General features: G+C 43.2%; 1 protein-coding gene across 1 annotated transcript in view; it reads left to right on the forward strand.

Annotated features, from left to right (window-relative positions):
* Positions 1-22,500, forward strand: part of acvr2ab (activin A receptor type 2Ab) — a gene marked incomplete at both ends in the record, with an annotated part of 107,381 nt that overhangs the window by 79,219 nt on the left and 5,662 nt on the right. Inside the window, 2 exons of the mRNA XM_083634125.1 lie at positions 17,811-17,954; positions 20,644-20,787. Coding sequence (XP_083490251.1) covers positions 17,811-17,954; positions 20,644-20,787 — 288 coding nt within the window. The remainder of the gene's footprint in view (positions 1-17,810; positions 17,955-20,643; positions 20,788-22,500) is intronic.

Below are 22,500 nucleotides of genomic sequence, written 5' to 3' on the forward strand. Positions count from 1 at the left end.
TCACATCTCGCCTCAAAAAGACACACATCACTTATAGGACGTCTATATAACGTCTTGGGGGTAGAGATGTAACGATATGAAAATTTCACATCACGATTACCGTGACCAAAATTATCACGATTATTGTATTATCACTGTATTCGCAAAGAAATGCTGAAAATGTTCAAAAAGTACTGAGAGACTCACTGAAATCATTTTACAACATTTTATATTGAAAACTCCGATCCAAAAAGGATTGATACACTCACTGAAATCATTTCTCCAAGGCTGCATGTTTGCACCTGGGAGACGGTTGCCAACTTTGGTTGATGATGGACAGTATTTACCATGTTTTTCAAAGCACTGTAATCACGGTATCACGGTACCACGGTTTTAATGATAATGAAAATGTTAAACGGTACGGTTATCGTAAGGAATTTTATCATGGTTATCATTAAACCAGAGTTTTGTTGGGGCTATATGTTCACTGATGGCTGATAGTGGGCTCTCTGGAGTTCCGGTAAGAAATTTCCAGAAAGCAGATGACCTGATGAGAGCCTTGGATCAGATTGCGAGTCAGACCAGAACAGCCAGACTTTGGGTTTAGGTCTTGGTGAAACCAATGATGCTGATGATGTCATACATCTGGGCTGAACGTGAGGGTGACTGGCTTCTCCATCTGACCATATTCCAGAAGATGCTTACCTACTACTTTGCAGCTGGCCATGTCAACCATGTCAGGTATGGCCTCTACTATCTTCATTCCATGGAGAAGCTTCCTCCACAAAGCAATTTTCTCCAGGGGCAGCATGTGATGCGACACATTACTGGAATATGGAATGGCCTGTGGAGCAACCAGTTCACAGAGTCCACTTTCATGAGGTACGGCCACAGTGATGGAGGGATCATTGGATTACCGTGAAGCCATAGGCACTGAAGATCTGGGCCCTGAGCCACCATATATGCTGCAAGATTTAGTCAGACATGAAGGAGATGGAAGAGGATAAGACAGATAGGTTCATCTCTATCACAAGGAGGAGGCTAAAGCCATGGGTTAAGGACATGCCAAAGACTTTGTCAGAAACTGGAAACCTGCCTCCATCCATTGGATCCCAATGAACATCCAGGGGAAAGCATCATGAACATCAAGATCACCCTACCAACTGTCAATGTAGACAGTGCCATAAAGATTGGGGAGGCAACAGTGGCGCTGGAAGTACTTTTAGGTAGGGGGTGCTGCAGCACCAGTGGCGCTGGAAGTACTTTTAGGTAGGGGGTGCTGCAGCACCCTCAGCACCCCACTTCCAGCTCCCTTGCAGCAAGCTGTCTTGTAACTTGTTACTTGACAAAGTAACTGGTATATTACTGAAATTCCATTGGTAATAAGTTATATTACTGAGTTACTGCTAAATGTAATATATTACATGTAATATGTTACTTTTGTAATGAGTTACCCCAACATTGCTGGACAATGCAATGTAGCACTATGGAACTGTTGCAAAACAAAAGAAAAACGGTAACAATCTCAATACAAGTCAAATTTCCCAACACACACTTGCACAATGAATGCTTTGCGCGTACGTACACTTGCGTGCGCGCGCGCACACACACACACACACACGCACACACAAACACACACACACACACACACACACACACACACACACACACACACACACACACACACACACACCCTATCAGAACGTCAATATGAAGCAATTGTATTTTCTCTTATCAGTAAGCGCACCTTCCATCCTTCCTCTTGTCATCTCATGGAACAACGCTGTCATCATGACAAGATGTTTTTATCAAGTCTATCAAACGGGCGAAACATTGTCATGGAGTTTATCTGTACTTATCTATATTTCTTCATAGCAGTGGGCTGTGCTGTGTAGCCTGGGTAAACCCATCCCCCACGTGACCTGCTCTCAGACCTGTTCTCAGTCACTATGGTCTGGATTCCCACCATTGTTAAACGATTTCCTGCGGTTGTTGGCCCCCCCCCGATAGACCGCTCCATTACGCAACCGTCATCCAACCAGCTTTGTGCACAGAGCACATGCGCAGTGCAGCAGATGGCGTCATCGCTCTGCGACCTTTGTTGTTAGCAAGCGAGCTAACACTTTTCATTTCAGTACTGCTAGCACGCAAATGGTTACAACCAGCTACAAGAAGAGAGAACATCGCGTGACGGTGGTCAGGGAATGAAAGAGGAACAGGACAACTGTCTGCTGCAGATGGCCGCAGATCTGGAGAGATATTTGTGGCTGTGAAGAACAGTCATCATCTATACAGCTGCTGCCAACCTGATGAGGAAACAGGCGTGCTTGTTATGCTGGACACTGAATGCCAGACTGCAGACTTCATCCTCCAGTGCTGTTCGCCTCAGGACTTGAAGGGCTAACGTTGTACCATGGACTGTATACATTCTGTGCTAATAATGCTAGCATGCTAACATCCTTTTCACACACACACACTGAATATACCGAAATGCTAGATTTGATCATGGACTTAACGCTAATGTTAATCAAAAACGGCCGCAGTCATAACGGTAAGGTGTGTTTGACCTAATTGAAATATTAACGTTAATGCCCTCACATTTCAGCGTGGTTACAGATAAACCTATTTAACGCTAGCTAGCTACAGTAGATTTTTGGAGGCGTTAATGTGAATGTCATGACGTAGTGAGCGTAGTATTATACTGTATATTATACATAATCCAGATGTAACCTAGCTATAGCTAGACGTTAAGAGGTTAGCGTGAATGCGACTGAGACCTGACATTACTGGCTTGATATCATTCCAGATGCAACCTAGCTAGATAAGCTCCACACGGCTGTATGAGTAGATACAATCAAATGTATCAAGCCTTGATATCATATTCCAGATCCAACCTAGCTAGCTAGATGTTAAGAGGTAGGAATATACCGAAATGCTAGACTTGATCGTGGACTTAATGTGAATCCAAAACGGCCACACTCATAACGTTAAGGTGTGTTTGACCTAGCTAGAAATATTAACGTTAATGCCCTCACATTTCAGCGTGGTTACAGATAAACCTATTTAACGCTAGCTAGCTACATTACTGGCTTGATATCATATTCCAGATGCAACCTAGCTAGATAAGCTCCACACGGCTGTATGAGTAGCTACAATCAAATGTATCAAGCCGATATCATATTCCAGATCCAACCTAGCTAGCTAGATGTTAAGAGGTAGGAATATACCGAAATGCTAGACTTGATCGTGGACTTAATGTTAATCCAAAACGGCCACACTCATAACGTTAAGGTGTGTTTGACCTAGCTAGAAATATTAACGTTAATGCCCTCACATTTCAGCGTGGTTACAGATAAACCTATTTAACGCTAGCTAGCTACATTACTGGCTTGATATCATATTCCAGATGCAACCTAGCTAGATAAGCTCCACACGGCTGTATGAGTAGCTACAATCAAATGTATCAAGCCGATATCATATTCCAGATCCAACCTAGCTAGCTAGATGTTAAGAGGTAGGAATATACCGAAATGCTAGACTTGATCGTGGACTTAATGTTAATCCAAAACGGCCACACTCATAACGTTAAGGTGTGTTTGACCTAGCTAGAAATATTAACGTTAATGCCCTCACATTTCAGCGTGGTTACAGATAAACCTATTTAACGCTAGCTAGCTACATTACTGGCTTGATATCATATTCCAGATGCAACCTAGCTAGATAAGCTCCACACGGCTGTATGAGTAGCTACAATCAAATGTATCAAGCCGATATCATATTCCAGATCCAACCTAGCTAGCTAGATGTTAAGAGGTAGGAATATACCGAAATGCTAGACTTGATCGTGGACTTAATGTTAATCCAAAACGGCCACACTCATAACGTTAAGGTGTGTTTGACCTAGCTAGAAATATTAACGTTAATGCCCTCACATTTCAGCGTGGTTACAGATAAACCTATTTAACGCTAGCTAGCTACATTACTGGCTTGATATCATATTCCAGATGCAACCTAGCTAGATAAGCTCCACACGGCTGTATGAGTAGCTACAATCAAATGTATCAAGCCGATATCATATTCCAGATCCAACCTAGCTAGCTAGATGTTAAGAGGTAGGAATATACCGAAATGCTAGACTTGATCGTGGACTTAATGTTAATCCAAAACGGCCACACTCATAACGTTAAGGTGTGTTTGACCTAGCTAGAAGTTAAGAGGTTAGCGTGAATGCGACTGAGACCTGACATTACTGAAGTGAATACAAGTTACCTATATTTTTCAATCCTGTCTTTGAATAAAAGTTGTACATTGTGTTATGCTTGAAAACCATGTCTTTGCTCCCTTATGTGTTCACAATTACAACAAATCTGTATGGTTTATCTGTTGGCATTAAACCGTGGTATTTCCTTGGGTGATATTCCATATTTGTCATTAAACCTAGCTGTCCACATAAATTTGCAATGATGATCGACCACGTGAGATATCACAAGTAGCCTACTTTTATTAAAAAATAAAATGCAAAGAGAGGTTTCCTTCTCTAACTATTGGTGCGTTCACAAAATATTTACACGAGATTTTTTTTATAAATAATAATCAATAACGTGGATAATGATGACATCTGCAGCTGCTGGACGAGAGACAGAAGAAACTACGAACGAAGATTGGAGCAGAGGAGGACATGACTACAGAGAAACTTAACCGACCAGCACTCTGCTTCAATCAATGAATGCTTATAAAGCCTAATGTTACTGTAGCCTGGATGACGTCAGCTAATGCTACCCAGCCTTCCAGCGTTTATCTTCCATAATGCATTAAATCATAATCACAATGCGAAGACATTAGCTGATCACCACAGAGCTGCACAGACAAGTTTATCAGATAATTTCGCCGTAAAATGTGTCCAGGTGATCAGCTCTGAAGCCCCGGCTTGTATGGTCCGCTAAAATCCGATTTCGATATAGGTGTTATTTTGATCAATATTGTATAGCTGGCTAGACAGAGGAGTTTATCTGGAATCAGTGTGACAAGATCCCTGCTGCTAGCTTGTCTGCCTTTCTGTGTCAGAGTATCTAGCTACATTATCTGCATTACATGCTACACCATGCAAATATATTTCGATATAATTCAAACAATTAGCCCACTGTACTACTGGACTGTGTATTGCTGTGAATAAGTTAGATTTGATTGTGTAAAGTGTATCAGCTTTAAATATCCAATATATACAGCATTAAACAAACGACCAGCAGCATTCAAATGTGCAACAACGTTATATTTATTGAAATGTGGTGATCTCATGTCACATTACATAATGTTATGCCCAAATGGTCTACTGCCCAGAAGCGTCACTTTACATGTTTGGTAGGGAATTATTTTAATTATGTTAAACCAGCGTTTATCTTCCATAATGCATTAAATCATAATCACAATGCTATGAAGACATTAGCTGATCACCACAGAGCAGCACAGACAAGTTTATCAGATAATTTCGCCATAAAATGTGTCCAGGTGATCAGCTCTGAAGCCCTGGCTTGTATGGTCCGCTAAAATCCGATTTCGATAACGCTAGGTGTTATTTTGATCAACAGACCTCAACCTCAACAGCTGTTTTCACTTGAATTTCCTCACGTAGTTGCATAGCCATATAGCTAGCCAGCTAGTAGCTAGCTCGGGAGCTATGCTTTAGAGAGGCCAAATGCTAACGGCTAGGTAGTGCTAAGCCGCTGCAGCTGTTACACGTCATTGACAAAGACGCACTCTCTGATTGGCCGATCATGGCAGGACTGATGTTGGCAGTCACGCCGTCACTCATTGGCTGCGGGGTGGCTGCGGGTCTGCGCGGGTCTTTCAATCGCCCCAGAAATCGATCTGAATGGCCCGGAGTCTAGACGCTAGTGACTGGGAACTGAGAGAGCAGGTCACGTGGTGGCTGGGTTTACCTAGGCTATGTGCTGTGCTCTTAAAATACCATGTCGTCAAAGTTGGCGCAGTAAGAACTGAGAACGGGCCCTGGCAAAGGACTCAAATTGCCACCCCAGAAATACACCTGTGTTCAAATAAGAACACACATTCTAAAGTGGTGCCATTTGTGATATATGCCCTCAAAAGGCAAGGCCATCTCTGTCATGTCATTATTATTTCTTTGTAAAAAAAAAAGTCAGCAATCTCGATAACAAAATGATTATGCTTATTCAACATAAAATCAACATTCTCAGGTGCTGCTTAAAGGAAAATTCAGTTTTTTTTACACCCCGGACCTTATTTCCAGCTTAAAATATGATGTTTTAATCACCCAGATAACTTTGGTTTCATTCTGATCGCCATAGAAGATATTCAGGTCCGAGTAGAGTCCTGGAACTGGCCAAAACGGGCGAACGGGGCATACGTAGTACACACTGTAAATAACGTCTTTTCTGCAATGTAGCGGTTTATATCCTCATATCATCTCATCCATAAATGAACATGAATGGGCCTAGTCTCCTCCGGACTGCGTCGGGCAGCTTCGGGCAGCCTCGGTTTCCTCACCCGGGGTCTGTGACTCCAACTCTCGCCCCAAGTCCTGCTGAAGTCTCCTGAGTTTCCTGCTGACTCCTTTGTCTACCTGGCTATTGTCTACCAGGAATCACCGCGCACCAGGGCCATTTAGGGATGGGAATTGATAAGATTTTAGCGATTCCGATTCCATTTTCGATTCTGCTTATCGATCCGATTCCTTATCGATTCTCTTATCGATTCTCATTGGGCAAGGGAAAAAAAAAAAGAGTACAAACGGGTTTATTAACACGTTCACTGCCAATGACGTGTTTTTACGTCAAACAGGATCCAACCGTTCGATCGATTTTGTTTTTTTGACGGTGGGATGTGCATCTAGCCCTTTTACATCTCTTATATAGGTATTGGACGTGTACAACGTGTACAACCCATTCCACCGACCCACTAAGTGGCGACAGTGCTTTCCTGACTAGAGGAAGGCAAGCAAAAAGCAGTGTGACTGAAGCCATTCTCATGAAGGTGGATTGGCGAAGGCGCTTTCGTTTTCGCGCTGATTGCTGGCGGTGCGGGATTGCAGATTTGCATAGTGGATTGCGGGTGGGACACACTTTGAAACACGCAGCATAAATATGACCAGAATCGCAAAAGCTTCATCAAAGCTCTCAGCCAAAACTCCAAGAAGCGAGCGAGTCCATCCAGACTTCCTCAAACAGCGGCCGCGCAGACAGGCACAGCAGCAGCAAAGCAATGAGACTGGTGACGCGAGGTTACAGCAGCAGCAACGAGCTTGTGGCACGGCCGCTGCAGCCAAGAAGACACACACGGAGGGAGGAGTTGGAAGCGGAGGGGGGTTTCCTGCTGTTATGGAGGAGGTTGCTGTTCAGAACTATTGTTTGGATGTCTGACGTCTTACTGATGCCAGGGATGAATGGTTGAAGTGACTGTTCTATCGAATTTCACAAAAAGCCGTTTATCTCTGAATAATTTTTCTGACGCTGAAACCATGCTGTATTCAACTGCTAATGCTTACATGACTGCTAACTCTACAAACTAACTCTTTTAGACAGAGAAAGCACACATTCTATTGGTTATTTTGAGATATTGTGTGTTCACAAAATCTTAGCAGAAAAGAATCCTCGGGTCTTGAAAGATGAGCCAGAATCCTCAAGGAAACCCTCTGGCAGAACCTACCTACAGTGAAAAAAAAACGGCTGGCAGTGAATGTGTTAACATTAATTTTCTTTTATATTATTATCATTATAATTATGTATTCTTATTCAGCTCTGAGATCAGATTGCTCTTTTCAATCCCATACCAAGCAGGGATCAGTGTCTGTTAAACTGGCTTTGTTTGGGGGTTTGTATTTTGGGTTGAGCATCTTTGTCATCTCCCTATAGAAAATATATAGTGGGAATTAATGAAACAGAACTAGTGGTTAGAATGACAACATGCAACTTTGACATTTTACTTTAGCTGGCATGTCAGACAAACTAGTCACTGCTCGGTGACATTCGTTTACCCTCGCCTCGGTCATTTTACTCTTCCCTGCCTGGGTGAATGGAGGGGCTAGAAGTGCGCAGCACAAGAAGTACTCGCTGCAGCCTGACCCAGAGCGACTACCAGCCTCTGAACCAGTCTGACTCTGAACGTCATCATCCTCTAAATTAAATGGATGGAAATGGAGTATTGGTGAAATCTGGTTTACGCAATGAAACAAATGGCACAAACAATAAACACACAATAGCCAGGGTCTGGAGGAGCGCTAACGTTAGCCGCGCTGCTGTTAGCCACGTTATCGTCACTCCGTAGCACATCAGAAACGTGACATTCCTCCAAAATTATTGCATGCTGTGTGGACAAATGTTTCTGCATATTGCTAGTATTTCCCCCCTTTGACGAAATAGAGGTTTTGCAAGCATTGCAAGTGGCACTGTGGTCATCGTTTTGCTTCTGCCTAGACGGTGGCTAGACCGGTGGCTGCGGTCTAAACAAAACAAGGCTGCGTTGCATTGCGTACGTGTCGCAGCGTGTGATGTCATCGCGCATGGAATCGATAGTGGAATTGTTAAGGATTTTGGCTAACGATTCCAAGGAATTGATCCACTGGGACCCGGTTCTCAACAAGAACCGGTTCTCGATTCCCATCCCTAGGGCCATTTTCCCGTGACTATCGACTTGTTTACAACAACGAATGAAGAGCTAATCGAAATTGAAGAGCGGACGAGGAGAGAGAGGAACAACAGGCCAGGGACAAACAAGCGCTGCACGGCCGAGAACAGAGGAGGAATGCCTCTGTTGGGTTCACAGACCCCGGATGAGGAAACCGAAGCTGCCCGAGGCAGCCCGGAGGAGACTATATGGATTCACGTTCATATGGACAAGATATTATGAGGATACGAAGCGCTATGTTGCAGAAAATACGTTATTTGCAGTGTGTACTACGTACGCCCCATTTTCGCCCGTTTTGGCCAGTTCGGACTCTACTCGGACCTGAATCTTCTATGGTGATCAGAATGAAACCAAAGTTCTCTGGGTGAGTAAAACATCATATTTTAAGCTGGAAATAAGGTCCGGGGTGTAAAAAAACTGAATTTTTGAAATTGAAATTGGATTTTCAGGGTCTGTGATTTTTTATTGTGACGTGTTCCAACTGAAACAGGGTAGAGAGGTGGGACATAGCATGTGGAGGAGTTTGATTTGACCAATGGAAAGTGTGTGTGTCTGGGATTAGGGACCGTTATTATGGCGTTGAGGGCAGCAAGTTTAGATGAAACCACGCCCGAACTAATTTGATTGGTCACCGCAACTGTTAGGCATGCTGTGAGACTGGTGGATTTACGTGTGGATACTTAATGTCCAAGACACACTTGGTAAACTGAAGTCTCGATAACTAGGAACGCTGTAGCACTTGATAGCTGAGTCTGCAAAGTTCGAAGATGGAAACTGTGCAGAAGGTTGCCGTGAGGTTAGTCTATGAACAACTGTAGAGGACTTGCAGAGCAAACCTTTATAGGTCCCGAATATGGCATCACCTTGTGTTATGACATCATCAGTGAGACCATCCGAGAGGCATGATTTAAGACAGTTATGAATTATGACATCATCACCGTCTGTGACATCATCAGTGATCTATGACATCATAGTAGGAATGATGACATCATCCTAACAGTACCCTGCCCTCTACGGGCGCCACCTGGCGTCCAATGAGACCATCAAACGATGTCACGGTCCGGTGGGGACCACCAAAGACGGTGTCTCTGACGCAACACTTCAAATTCTGCGGGCTCTGAAGGTGGAGACTCAGCGGACACTCCAAACTTGGAAGAAGGAGCCAAAGGGGGTGTCGCAAGCTCAGAGAGCGCAGCACCAGAAGGCTCCGCACAATCCAAAGGCTGAGCCTCAACCAATGCTGCCGTTCCCGAAGGCAGAGCCACAGGAGGCTTCTTCAAGTAATCTGTCTCCTGCCAGTGCCGGCGTGTTGGTCAGAACGTTTCCTCTGCTGGACTAGAAATAGCTAGAGGCTTTCTGTGGCACTAACCAGGCTGCATGCCCCCCAAAAGGCAGCAAGCCAGTGGCGCTGGAAGTACTTTTAGGTAGGGGGTGCTGCAGCACCAGTGGCGCTGGAAGTACTTTTAGGTAGGGGGTGCTGCAGCACCCTCAGCACCCCACTTCCAGCTCCCTTGGGAGGCAATGTTAGAAGATTTTGAGAAGACCTGGCCAGATGGATCTTACAACACCATCTGAAACAAAGTCTCACCATCTCAAACAAAGTGAAGACAATGACAACAACCAAATCAATCCAAGTTGGCATCTCCACAATTTATGCCATCGATTCAAGCGTAATCACACTGTTGTCTAGTGACCATGAAGTTGACATGAAGGATGTCCTCGCCTATGAGCTGGCACCAGTCCCAACTGCCATGTTTACCGAGGATGGAATGTGAATTTGTAAATCCAAGTCTACACTGAAGAAGTCACTCCAAGTCAAAATCTCCAGGAGGAATGCCAGTGTTGCAGATGTCACTGTCATTGACGGATCAGCCCTTCTTTGGACCATCCACTGGCCAGCTGATGGCACCATAGCTGATTTAATCTAAAATGTTATGACACGACTGACTTCATACCTATGAGACATGATTACAGTGTCAAGTCCATCACCCGAGATGTCAGAGAGACAGGGGTCAGCTAGAAACACCATCTCTTAGCTCTTATGTGAGGAACTGACCAAAACTTTTCCATCTACAAGTTGGTGGTGACAGGGGAGGAGCCATGTGACATGGGGAGGTGACAGGGGAGGAGCCATGCCCCATTGAGATCAGGTTGGAAGAAAGAAGGAGCCGATATGATCTACAAAATCAGCAGGAAGAAGCTGACACCAACATTGTCCAAAAGGTCCAGTGTGCTGGAGAAGCATATTAAATCTCAGTGGTTTCTGATGACACAGATGTGTTCATCCTACTCCTTCACCATTACCATCAGGAAGGACTGGATGTACCACACATCATGGAATCGCCCCACAAGGAAAGGGCAATAGTGGAAATGAAGTCAACACTGGCCAAGCATTCACAAGTTGTGAAGAACCTTTTACCAGCCCATGCCATATTGGGATGCAAAACTGTAGCGTCTTACTATGGAAAAGGCTCTGTCATCAAAGTCCTCAAAACTGTATGAACTATCTGCCATTGACAATGTGGTTGCACTGTTCCAGCAGGTCCTCGACCAAGTCACTGCCTTCATCTCAGCCTGTTCCAAACTTAGCTGCTCTACCACCATCGAATGAAGCATTCATTGAGAATGTTAAGAAGGGCCCACTTTCATGCAATCTTGTGGTGAAATCTCAATGTAAATCTGCCACTAGCATTGAACACTGAGGAATTTGGATGCAAAAAAAGACACATGCAACAGGTCACTGAGCCCAACCACTCTACCGGAAAATTGAAGACTTTTCCCAGACACGTTTTGGAGATGAAAAGTTTGAAAACCCTTCTAACTCCAATAAGTGCAACTGTGTGAAGTGCATGGTTTGCCATGCACAATGTTCTGTGCATGTTTCAGAGTAGGATACTCAACATCCAAATAGGCTTAACTACCGTGAAGACCATCAGCAAAATGTGGCCTTCACTTCACACCTCCCAATGTGTATCATCTACTCTGAATCTCTACTTGCCAATGAGCAAAGGCTCAAATGATGTTCTCATCCAGCACGACCCATATTGTCATAAAAAGTTTGTTTTGCTGGCACGGCCTAAAAGGGTTAATATTATGTAATTTGGAATGAAATACATTGTGCATGACCTCCTTTATGAATAGACATTGGAGAAAACAAATTTGATGCATTTGATTTTAGTATTTTGCGTGAAATCTCATAAATCCTTATTTTTCTGGGATTTTGGCACTTCAGGGGTTAATATCTGAAAATGCTCAAGGGTGCTCACCGGGCACCCTCCTGTATTTTGAATAGGTACCCCCAAACTACAAGAATCAGCAGAGAAAAAAACTTTATCCGACGAAGCGAGGTTCAACCCCATGGTCGTGCTCAGTGTTTATCGGTCGTGGGGTCATGAGTGAAACATCGCCGCGTCGGAATCTTGTGCTGAGCAACATACCGTACTCAAAAATAAGCCATTTCAGATCCACCGTTGAAGAAACAGATGGATAGATACATGGATATGAAGGGAATCCCAGGACACATTATGGATTTGTCAGATTGATATAACTCCAGAAATCAGCCCAAGGTGTTGGAAGTGCCTCCTTTTAGCTTTAAAAGGATAAGTACTTCAACAAAAAGTAGTATTTGTTATAATTTGTTATATTCAGTTTATAGTAACCGTTAAAAGCCGTCCATGGGTAGGCCCGCCCCCTGACAGAATATCGGCCCGATGCGAGGTTGCAAACTTCAGGAAGAGCTGTGGGGTTTTTCTGAGCAAACACAAAGTCAATGGAGACTGCCCTGTCGTAAACACGGCACTTTTATGATATGTGCAGCCATCTTGAAGGGAAATGAGTGGCGTCGAGACACGAAATTTGGCGGCTGTCCTCTGGTGAGCAGCTGCTACCACCACACCGAATTTCGTGGTGATCGGAGCATGTCTAAAATCTAGTGTTCTGATTGGCCCAAAACACAATCACCCCCGGGGTTGTTTGTGCCACTGACGTGCGCGCACGCGTGCGTGCACGCACGCACGATGTGTCTGTGTGTCATGCCATAATCCAAACACACGACACACAGACACATCGTACACGCGCGCACGCATGCGCTCGCGCATGTCAATGGCACAAACCACCCCCCATACACGCACACACATGCACGCACGCACAGACATGCACGCACGCACGCACACACACACACACACACGCACACACATGCACACACGCATGCACACACACATGCACGCACGCACGCACGCACACACACATGCACACACACACACACACACACACACGCACGAACGCACACACACATGCACACACACATGCACACAGCCCATGCAAGGCTTGACCTGTCAGGGTTAGACAAGGTTGCTCTTTCATTTTTTTAACCATTTATTTGTTTAATAATCAGTCATCTTAATCACTGGATAAGCTCTTTTTCGTCCCCCTCCCTGTTGCACAGTTTCTAACCTGGAAGCTACCAGTAAAACAGTTCTACCAGTAAAACAGTTTCTAACCTGGAAACTACCAGTAAAACAGTTCTACCAGTAAAACAGTTTCTAACCTGGAAACTACCAGTAAAACAGTTCTACCAGTAAAACAGTTTCTAACCTGGAAACTACCCGTAAAACAGTTTCTAACCTGGAAACTACCAGTAAAACAGTTTCTAACCTGGAAACTACCCGTAAAACAGTTTCTAACCTGGAAACTACCAGTAAAACAGTTTTTAACCTGGAAACTACCAGTAAAACAGTTTCTAACCTGGAAACTAACAGTTTCTAACCTGGAAACTACCAGTAAAACAGTTTTTAACCTGGAAACTAACAGTTTCTAACCTGGAAACTAACAGTTTCTAACCTGGAAACTACCACTAAAACAGTTTCTAACCTGGAAACTACCAGTAAAACAGTTTCTAATCTGGAAACTAACAGTTTCTAACCTGGAAACTACCAGTAAAACAGTTTCTAACCTGGAAACTACCAGTAAAACAGTTTCTAACCTGGAAGCTACCAGTAAAAGCTTCTAACCTGGAAACTACCAGTAAAACAGTTTCTAACCTGGAAGCTACCAGTAAAAGCTTCTAACCTGGAAACTACCAGTAAAACAGTTTCTAACCTGGAAACTACCAGTAAAACAGTTTCTAACATGGAAGCAACCAGTAAAACAGTTTCTAACCTGGAAACTACCAGTAAAACAGTTGCTAACCTGGAAACTAACAGTTTCTAACCTGGAAACTACCAGTAAAACAGTTTCTAACCTGGAAACTAACAGTTTCTAACCTGGAAACTAACAGTTTCTAACCTGGAAACTACCAGTAAAACTGTTTCTAACTTGGAAACTAACAGTTTCTAACCTGGAAACTACCAGTAAAACAGTTGCTAACCTGGAAACTAACAGTTTCTAACCTGGAAACTACCAGTAAAACAGTTTCTAACCTGGAAACTAACAGTCTCTAACCTGGAAACTACCAGTAAAACAGTTTCTAACCTGGAAACTAACAGTTTCTAACCTGGAAACTAACAGTTTCTAACCTGGAAACTAACAGTTTCTAACCTGTAAACTACCAGTAAAACAGTTGCTAACCTCTACCAGTAAAACAGTTTCTAACCTGGAAACTACCAGTAAAACAGTTGCTAACCTCTACCAGTAAAACAGTTTCTAACCTGGAAACTACCAGTACAACTGCAGACTTCTGCTGTTCTCTTTAAGGGCCAAGACACACAAAGAACAAGCGGCAACGAAGGATGATGCATCACCTCACGTCTCCTGTGTCGATGCGTCACCTCACGTCTCCTGTGTCGGGGCCAAAAAGTTGCACTTGAACACACCACAAAGACCACAGCCGACGGTCAACTACAGTAGCTCGTACGTTCTGCGCCTGCGTGAGACCTACAGTAGGACTGAGCATATACAAACCAGATACATGAAACAAAGCAGCGTTTGCCTACCATTTTCACAGCGTAATAGCTACTTCTAATCGAGAATAGCGGTATGTCCGATACAAAGTTGCAAATGGCACTGGTGTTGTCAGCCCTTGTGTGATCTTTTGCTTGTGGAAGAAGAAAGGAAGAGGTGGAGGTAAAAGATAAGGAGAAACCACACTAAATGGGGTGATATCATACGGCGACAGGCTCAAGGGGCTTTCCTGAAGGCCACGTCATGAAAATATTAGTGTATTGGAATGATCAGATGAGATGAAGTTGAGTTGAAAAATTAGAAAAACAGTTGCGTGCCCTCTCTACTCAACTTGCTGACCAGCCAATCAGAGTGATTTCTCTTACCAACGGCGATTCTGAAAAAGCCACCGACTAATGCCAAATGGAGTCCACCCGCTATGCCGACCACCCGCAGTGCCGACAGCCCAACACATTTCTCACTCCTAACTCGTCAAGTGTCCGACGTTTAGGTGTGGGGGGGTAGGAGAGGTTAGGTTTAGGGTTTGGGGGAGGTTAGGTTTAGGCATGGGGGGTGGGAGAGGTTAGGTTTAGGGTCTGGGGGGGGTTAGGTTTAGGCGTGGGGGGTAGGAGAGGTTTAGGGTACCTGCCAAACTAGGACCACAGATGCTCACTGATGCTGAAGCTGTTTGGGGGATTATATGCCTTGCTCAAGGGTAGTTGCTGAAGAAGTGGGAGCACATTTCAAACTGGCAACCTTCCAGTTTACGAGCCCGCCTCTTTAAACTCCATGCAAACGCAGGCCAAAGGGATTTTTAATTGAACTGAAAATGAATTGACCTCAACCGCACTTCATATACTTTATATCCTCACTGCCAGTAAAACGTAACGTCACAGCAATAATAAAACTTAAATATGTAGTGTCTACAAAGTGCTTTACCAGTCAAATAAAAGCTAACGTCAAACTCATATAATAAAGAATGCAAGTAAAATCAACAAGGCACAGCAGGATAGAAGATGAGAAAAGGGTAAAAACAGTACATTATATGGACAGAAATAACAGGACAAAAGACATCACATAATGGATGATAGTGATTCTGCTGACCTAAGCTCTTCTGGCAAGTTGTTCCAGAAACAAAAACCAAAAGCCAGAACCTTTATTCTGAAGCCCGCATCATGCAAAACTATTTTTGCATGCGTAAGCATTTTAGGATTGTCTAAAAGAAATCTGCTGCTGTTTGTCCCCATAGATTCCTTATTTAAAAATCATGTGACTTCTACAAGATGTCTTGATTGGCAGGCCTTATAGTGACATCACTCAGGGCTGACAGGGTTTAGTTTAGTTTTGTTTATTAGGATCCCCGCAGCAGGATGCTACGGCTATTCTTCCTGGGGTCCGATTAGGGTGATTATCCACGCCAGAGATGAATGGAATATAGAGATTCCTCATATTCATCAATAGTATGAAATGGTAGTCCGGTCTCGTAAATGGGTGTGGTCATCTCTCAATGATTGGCTGTCTATCAATGTTATGAAACTTCATTGGCTAGAGTCCAGGGGTGCCAAACATATGGCCCGGGAAGCGAGAACCAGCCCGCCGAAGAGTCCGATCCAGCCCACAGGATGACTTTCTCACAAATTGTGAAAATTGACTGAGAAGTCCAAGCTCAGGATTTGACACCTAATCTTGATGCACTTGTGAAGGCTAACAGACCAAAGCCTATCCTAGGCAACACCACGTGGAGGCAGTTTCATTTTGGCGTCCTTGTTAACAGGAGAGAGCGATCACACCGTGTGCAGCGCGTTGCCTTGCCTCGCCTCGCTGAAGAGACGCTGCACGCGTGCTGCAGCCATAGTTTTGGCGTCTGGTCTATTTTTCACGCGAGCCGTGAGCAGTATGCGAGCAGCCAGGCATGAAGTCAATACAAGTTGTGACCGGCGCGGTTACAGACAGTACATTTGATTTGATAATCCTATGGTAGCTGTCATAACCTGTGAAAACGTGTTCTTAAAATGTACCTGTAGGCCATGGGCAAAGTTTGTGTTGAAGCGGCCGTAGCCAAAAATGCATAGAGATTTAAATATCTATTTAATTATAACGCAGAGGTAATCTTTTATTTATTGTAATGCCTTGCTCTAGATAAAGGGTAGAATAATTGTGTGACTGTGATTATTTTCAATGTTTATTATAAAGCATATTATTCTGGTCTAATTTCCATTACTGTGGTATGGCAACCGGATGCAACTGCCTGCACGGGCATCTTGCATGCACACCCATGACAGCCAATTACAACAATGCACATTAAAACGTAGGTTACACTGCTCAGCGCTCAAGCACTCATAGCTCCTTTCCTAACTGTTTGTTCACATATTATTTCATCATCTGCTGTAGAACAGTTCCTTATCCATACATAGACTTCCCTGCGACTCTCGCTCTCAAGCTGTCTAAATCAGCGATACGCACGTATTTACAAGTGTCACAGAAACATTTCAAAGCCACCTACTAGAGCAGACGGGTTCATTGCTTCTCAACGGAGGGGTTTGAAAGCTCTGATCCGCAGAACGAAAAGGATGGTTTACCAGGCTAGAACACTGTCTCATCTAGTGGCTATGCCAAGAATTCAAATTGTAATGAATTGGTCTAATTATAGTGGTCCATGTTTGGTCCATGACTCCAGTAGTCTTGTTAGTTGTAGTGTGTCTCCACATCTTTAGTAAAAAAAATTGGCTAAGTAAGCCCTGTGGTGGTGTCAGTCACGATTTGTGATTAGACAATTGTGATGTCATCAAGTATGTCACTCGAGCAACTGTGATTGCGCAACTGTGATGTCACTCAGGCAGTTGTGGTGTCATCAGTGTTGTCACTTGAGCAACTGTGATGTAGTATGAGCCGATGGCACACAGTTGCTCGATGCTGCTCATAAATGCCTCTTTTTATCCGAATTCTGTGCTGGTGACATTATTTTTTGCAGAGCTTTCGACCAGAGTGGCGCAGTTGAGCGCTGTGATAGCTGGGAGCTCTAACCCGCCCAATAATAAGTGTATAAACGATCTTATCAGTAAACGCTATGTCGTATTGAAAAAGTTGCGTAACGGCGTTTACGTGCGTTTAGCCCCCACTACAGCCCTGGATATACTACTGATTTTGTAATGATAGCTGGTTGAAAAGCAGGGGTGTTCCATTAATTTTCTTTTTTTAAACCACAGTGAACTGTATTGAATTGCAAAAGAATGAGTAAGATATGGGTAACTGAAGAATAACACCTAGGCTATCTTCTGTCTTTTCTCTCCATCCAGGACCCTGGACCCTCACCCCCGTCCCCAGTCCTGGGGCAGAAGCCACTGCAGTTGATCGAGGTGAAAGCCAGGGGGCGCTATGGCTGCGTGTGGAAGGCCCAGCTGCTGAATGAATACGTGGCTGTTAAGATCTTCCCTATCCAGGTATTAGACTGGACCCTGTCCCTCCACTGAACTCTGTTAACCTGGTTTAAACCAGCATGATAACGTGACCTCACTTCCTGTTTCGCTCTGCGTATCAGTCTGGACTAGAGGTCTTCGGGTATGCCTGAACCCCCAAATACCAGAGGACCCGGCTGGGTCTCGGGTCCATTCAAAAGAAGTGACTCCCGGTCCGGTCTATTCGCGACAGGTCTTGGGTCTCTGACAGTGAAATTCCAGGTGGACCCGGTGAGTGGCTTTCACAGCTGTCAATCACCCCTTTTTATATCGTCAAATAACTAATTAAAAACAAACTTATCAGAAAAATTAGCACTTGGACCTTCTACTGGTATTCCCGGACCCCCGGATACCCAAGGACCCGACCCAGACCCGGCCGGGTCTGGGGTCCATTCAAAAGAAGTGACTTCGGGTCCGGTCCGGGTTCGACATTTATCAGCTCTGGCCGGGTCCGGGCCTCAGCTTTCTAATAATAGACAGGCCCATTCGGGTCTGGGGCACAAATTTCCCAGGTCCATTCGTGTCCGGGTTCGTCTTTTTGGACCCGTGAAGACCTCTAGTCTGGACTCCAAGACATCCACAGTGATTTCAGTGGGTGAGAAATCCAGTCCTTTAGGCAATCGGAGTCGGATCCAGTCAAATCCAAATCCAATCAGAAGAATGGCAAAAATGTCTTTTCTGCCGAGAAACTCCGCTGGTGCATACCCTTGTTCTTGTTTAATTGTTGTTATTCAGTCTATTTCTGCAGTAACTGCACTTATGGCTGTTTACTAACGTTAACGTTACCGCTCGTTGCTTCGGGAACCGCCATACTGTTTTGCCAGGAGTGTCCCTGATTGGTCGGTTACATTGTCAACTACGAGGCAGGGCCCTGATTGGCCCGTGGACTTTGTAATTCCTGGAAATCGCTGGAGGCCAGACTGATCCGCAGAACGAAAAGGATGGTTTACCAGGCTAGAACGCTGTCCCATCTAGTGGCTATGCCAAGAATTCAAATTGTAATGAATTGGTCTAATTATAGTGGTCCATGACTCCAGTAGTCTTGTTAGTTGTAGTGTTTCTCCACATCTTTAGTTAAAACAATTGGCTAAGTGGGCTCTGTGGTGGTGTAAGTCACGATTTGTGATGTCACTTGAGCAATTGTGATGTCATCAATGATGTCACTCGAGCAACCACGATGTAATCAATTATGTCACTCGAGCAACTGTAATTGCGCAACTGTGATGTCACTCAGGCAGTTGTGGTGTCATCAGTGTTGTCACTCGAGCAACTGTGATGTAGTATGAGCCGATGGCACACAGTTGCAAGATGGCACTTAGGTGGGTGGGTGGGCGGTGTCTGTCTGTCTGTCTGTCTGTTTGTCAGGCACGATTTTGGGAGCCCGCAGAGTAGGGCTGGGTATTGGCAAGGATCTCACAATACGATACGTATCACGATACTTGGGTCACGATACGATTGTATCACGATATATTGCGATGCGATACATATTGCGATATATTGCGATATTCTACAGAATATACTCAAAATTAAATAATAGAGCTAAAGATACAACACACTGTGTACCACCCAGGTAGTGTAATAATATGTACATCACTTTATACTGATAAGTTAGTGGACAAATTTAGTCAAAACGACTGAGTGTTGAGTGTTACTGAAAGCATCGATATGGAAAATATCGATACAGTATCGATTAGGGGCGGGAATCACCAGATGCAGAGGCCTGGCATGGCATGGCCTGCAAAAAAAAAAAAAAAAAAATTATCGCGATACTTCGATATCGATACAGTATCGGGAAATAAAATATCGCGATATATTGCTGTATCGATTATATTGCCCAGCCCTACCGCAGAGTGGGCGATTTCCATAACTGTAGCCATGGCGCATCATCTCCAGAGTCTCCACCTTAGGCGCGCGAGATTCCTAGTTAAGACTACATTTCCACTGATGCTCTGGTTTGTTTACAATAATTATACTGATGTCTCTAAATTAATGTGGTGATGATTTATGGATGTTGATTTTTGCCTTGAAGCGGCAGTGGTTGTTTTGCGCTTTATACTTTATTTACTAACACCCCAGGAGCTTTATACTTTATTTACTAACACCCCAGGAGCTTTATACTTTATTTAAACACCCCAGGAGCTTTATACTTTATTTACTAACACCCCAGGAGCTTTATACTTTATTTACTAACACCCCAGGAGCTTTATACTTTATTTACTAACACCCCAGGAGCTTTATACTTTATTTACTAACACCCCAGGAGCTTTATACTTTATTTACTAACACCCCAGGAGCTTTATACTTTATTTACTAACACCCCAGGAGCTTTATACTTTATTTACTAACACCCCAGGAGCTTTATACTTTATTTACTAACACCCCAGGAGCTTTATACTTTATTTACTAACACCCCAGGAGCTTTATACTTTATTTACTAACACCCCAGGAGCTGCAGTCTTCTTCTCTCTTCTCTCATTACTTTTCTCTCTCTCCCCCAAGTAGGGCTGCAACTAACAATCAAACCATTCATCTGTCGATTATTTTCTTGATTCATCGATTAGTTGTTTGGTTTATAAAATGTCAGAAAATGGTGAAAAATGTGGATCAGTGTTTTTCCAAAGCAAAAAATTACATCCTCAAATCTCCCCTCCCCCCCCCCCTCTCTCTCTCTCAGGACAAGCAGTCTTGGCAGAATGAGTATGAGATCTACAGCGTGAGCGGCATGAAGCACGACAACATCCTGCACTTCCTGTGCGCGGAGAAGAGGACCAACAACCTGGACCTGGAGCTGTGGCTCATCACCGCCTACCATGACAAGGTGCCCTCACCAGGTTCCACCCCTAACCATGACGGGGGTTTAAACAGAGTTAACACTTTTTACTGGTTTGCATTCTTGAACACATCCCTGAAGTGGTTGCACACTAACGAGAATCAGGTTTGGGCGATTAGGGTTGAAATCACGTTAATCAAGAGTTTCTTCAATGTCTATATATGAGCATAATGGCTCAGGTATGAAAAATAACATGTTAAATAATCAAATTATTAGGGATGCACGATATTGTTTTTTTGTGTGTGTGCCTATATGGTGATATTTTCAAACTCTTTTGTTGATATATACCGACATATTCACACATCTTTTCCCACCTAATTTCAGAGAACATCGAGTCTCCTGTAGTGGAATTAACACATTATTACTATGCCTATTCTTATTGTGATGGCTCACTAGCAGATGCAGACATAAATAGGCTACAGTGCTTTTCAAAATTTACATCGACTGGGCAAGATAAGAAAACTACTTCAACTTAGGTTATGTAAAACATGCCATATTTCTATTTATTTATTTATTTATTTATTTATTTATTTATTTATTTATTTATTTATTTATTTATTTATTTATTTATTTATGTAACATTTTCTTTCAAACAAAACTAAGATTCATCCTACTTAAACAACAGAAATGTTTGTTTCGGGCAGATACCAATATTTCATTTAAAAGCCTTTATGGGCTGATATTGATGATGTGCCGTCGTGCTTCCCTACAAATGATTGTTCATCCCATAGAAGCAAGTGGTCATGTAGGTGTGATGTGTGAAAACATCACATTTCAAGTAATAACCAGGTTTTTACAGTACAATTAGCTTATCAGTTCATACAGCAGAATGGTGTTTCATGATATTCTAATATCAACATTATGATTTTACTGAAAGACGATAAATGATAATATTGAAGTACAGAAAATCTTCTCGGCAAACCAAGCCAGAAAACCAACCTGCAGACTCCAAAATCTCCCTCGTCTTGTCCGCTGTTTGATTCGATTGAGGATTGTATGTATGAAGGGTCCCACCTTATAGGTCACATGCACCTCCAAATAAACACTTACACTTGCTTTCATTCTCTTGGACGATGCACAGTTGTCTCAAAAGGAAGTCATCTGATTGGTCAGTCGATTGTATTTTTCGCAGCCAATTCGAAATATGACAAACAGTGGCACACTCTGATTCGCTGTTTAAAACACTATTAACATTGATTGTACACAGGTATTCATAGCAGGAGAATCACATGTGCAGTGAGTACAGCGTGACTTCTGTAGCTGCTGCCTGCCCTCTAGTGGTCTTTCAGGAAAAGTACAACTACCTTTCAGTAGAATGACCTGTAACATGAGTTGAGGACACATGTGAGAATTATTTTAATAAATAAAGCACACAGAACTTGAACATTTAACATGCATGTAATTATATGTCTTCAAATGAGACCAAGACCAATATAATATGAATTAATTTCCAAAACCTTTGTCTTTCCATCAAGGCAAAGAATCTAAAATACAATATTTTTTAATTATTATTATTATTATTATTATTATTATTATTATTATTATTATTATTATTATTATTATATAATACATTATTATAGTTTTGATGTTTTTACTGCTAATGTGGAAAATAGTAAAAAAAAAAAAAAAAGTAAAATGTGGTGTGTACTGTACAGTCAACCTAGTGACATCATCTAGCAGCGCCCTAGTTGGCGAAAACCT

This window comes from Poromitra crassiceps (genome assembly GCF_964638095.1).
Source record: "Poromitra crassiceps genome assembly, chromosome: 3".
Lineage (NCBI taxonomy): Eukaryota > Metazoa > Chordata > Actinopteri > Beryciformes > Melamphaidae > Poromitra > Poromitra crassiceps.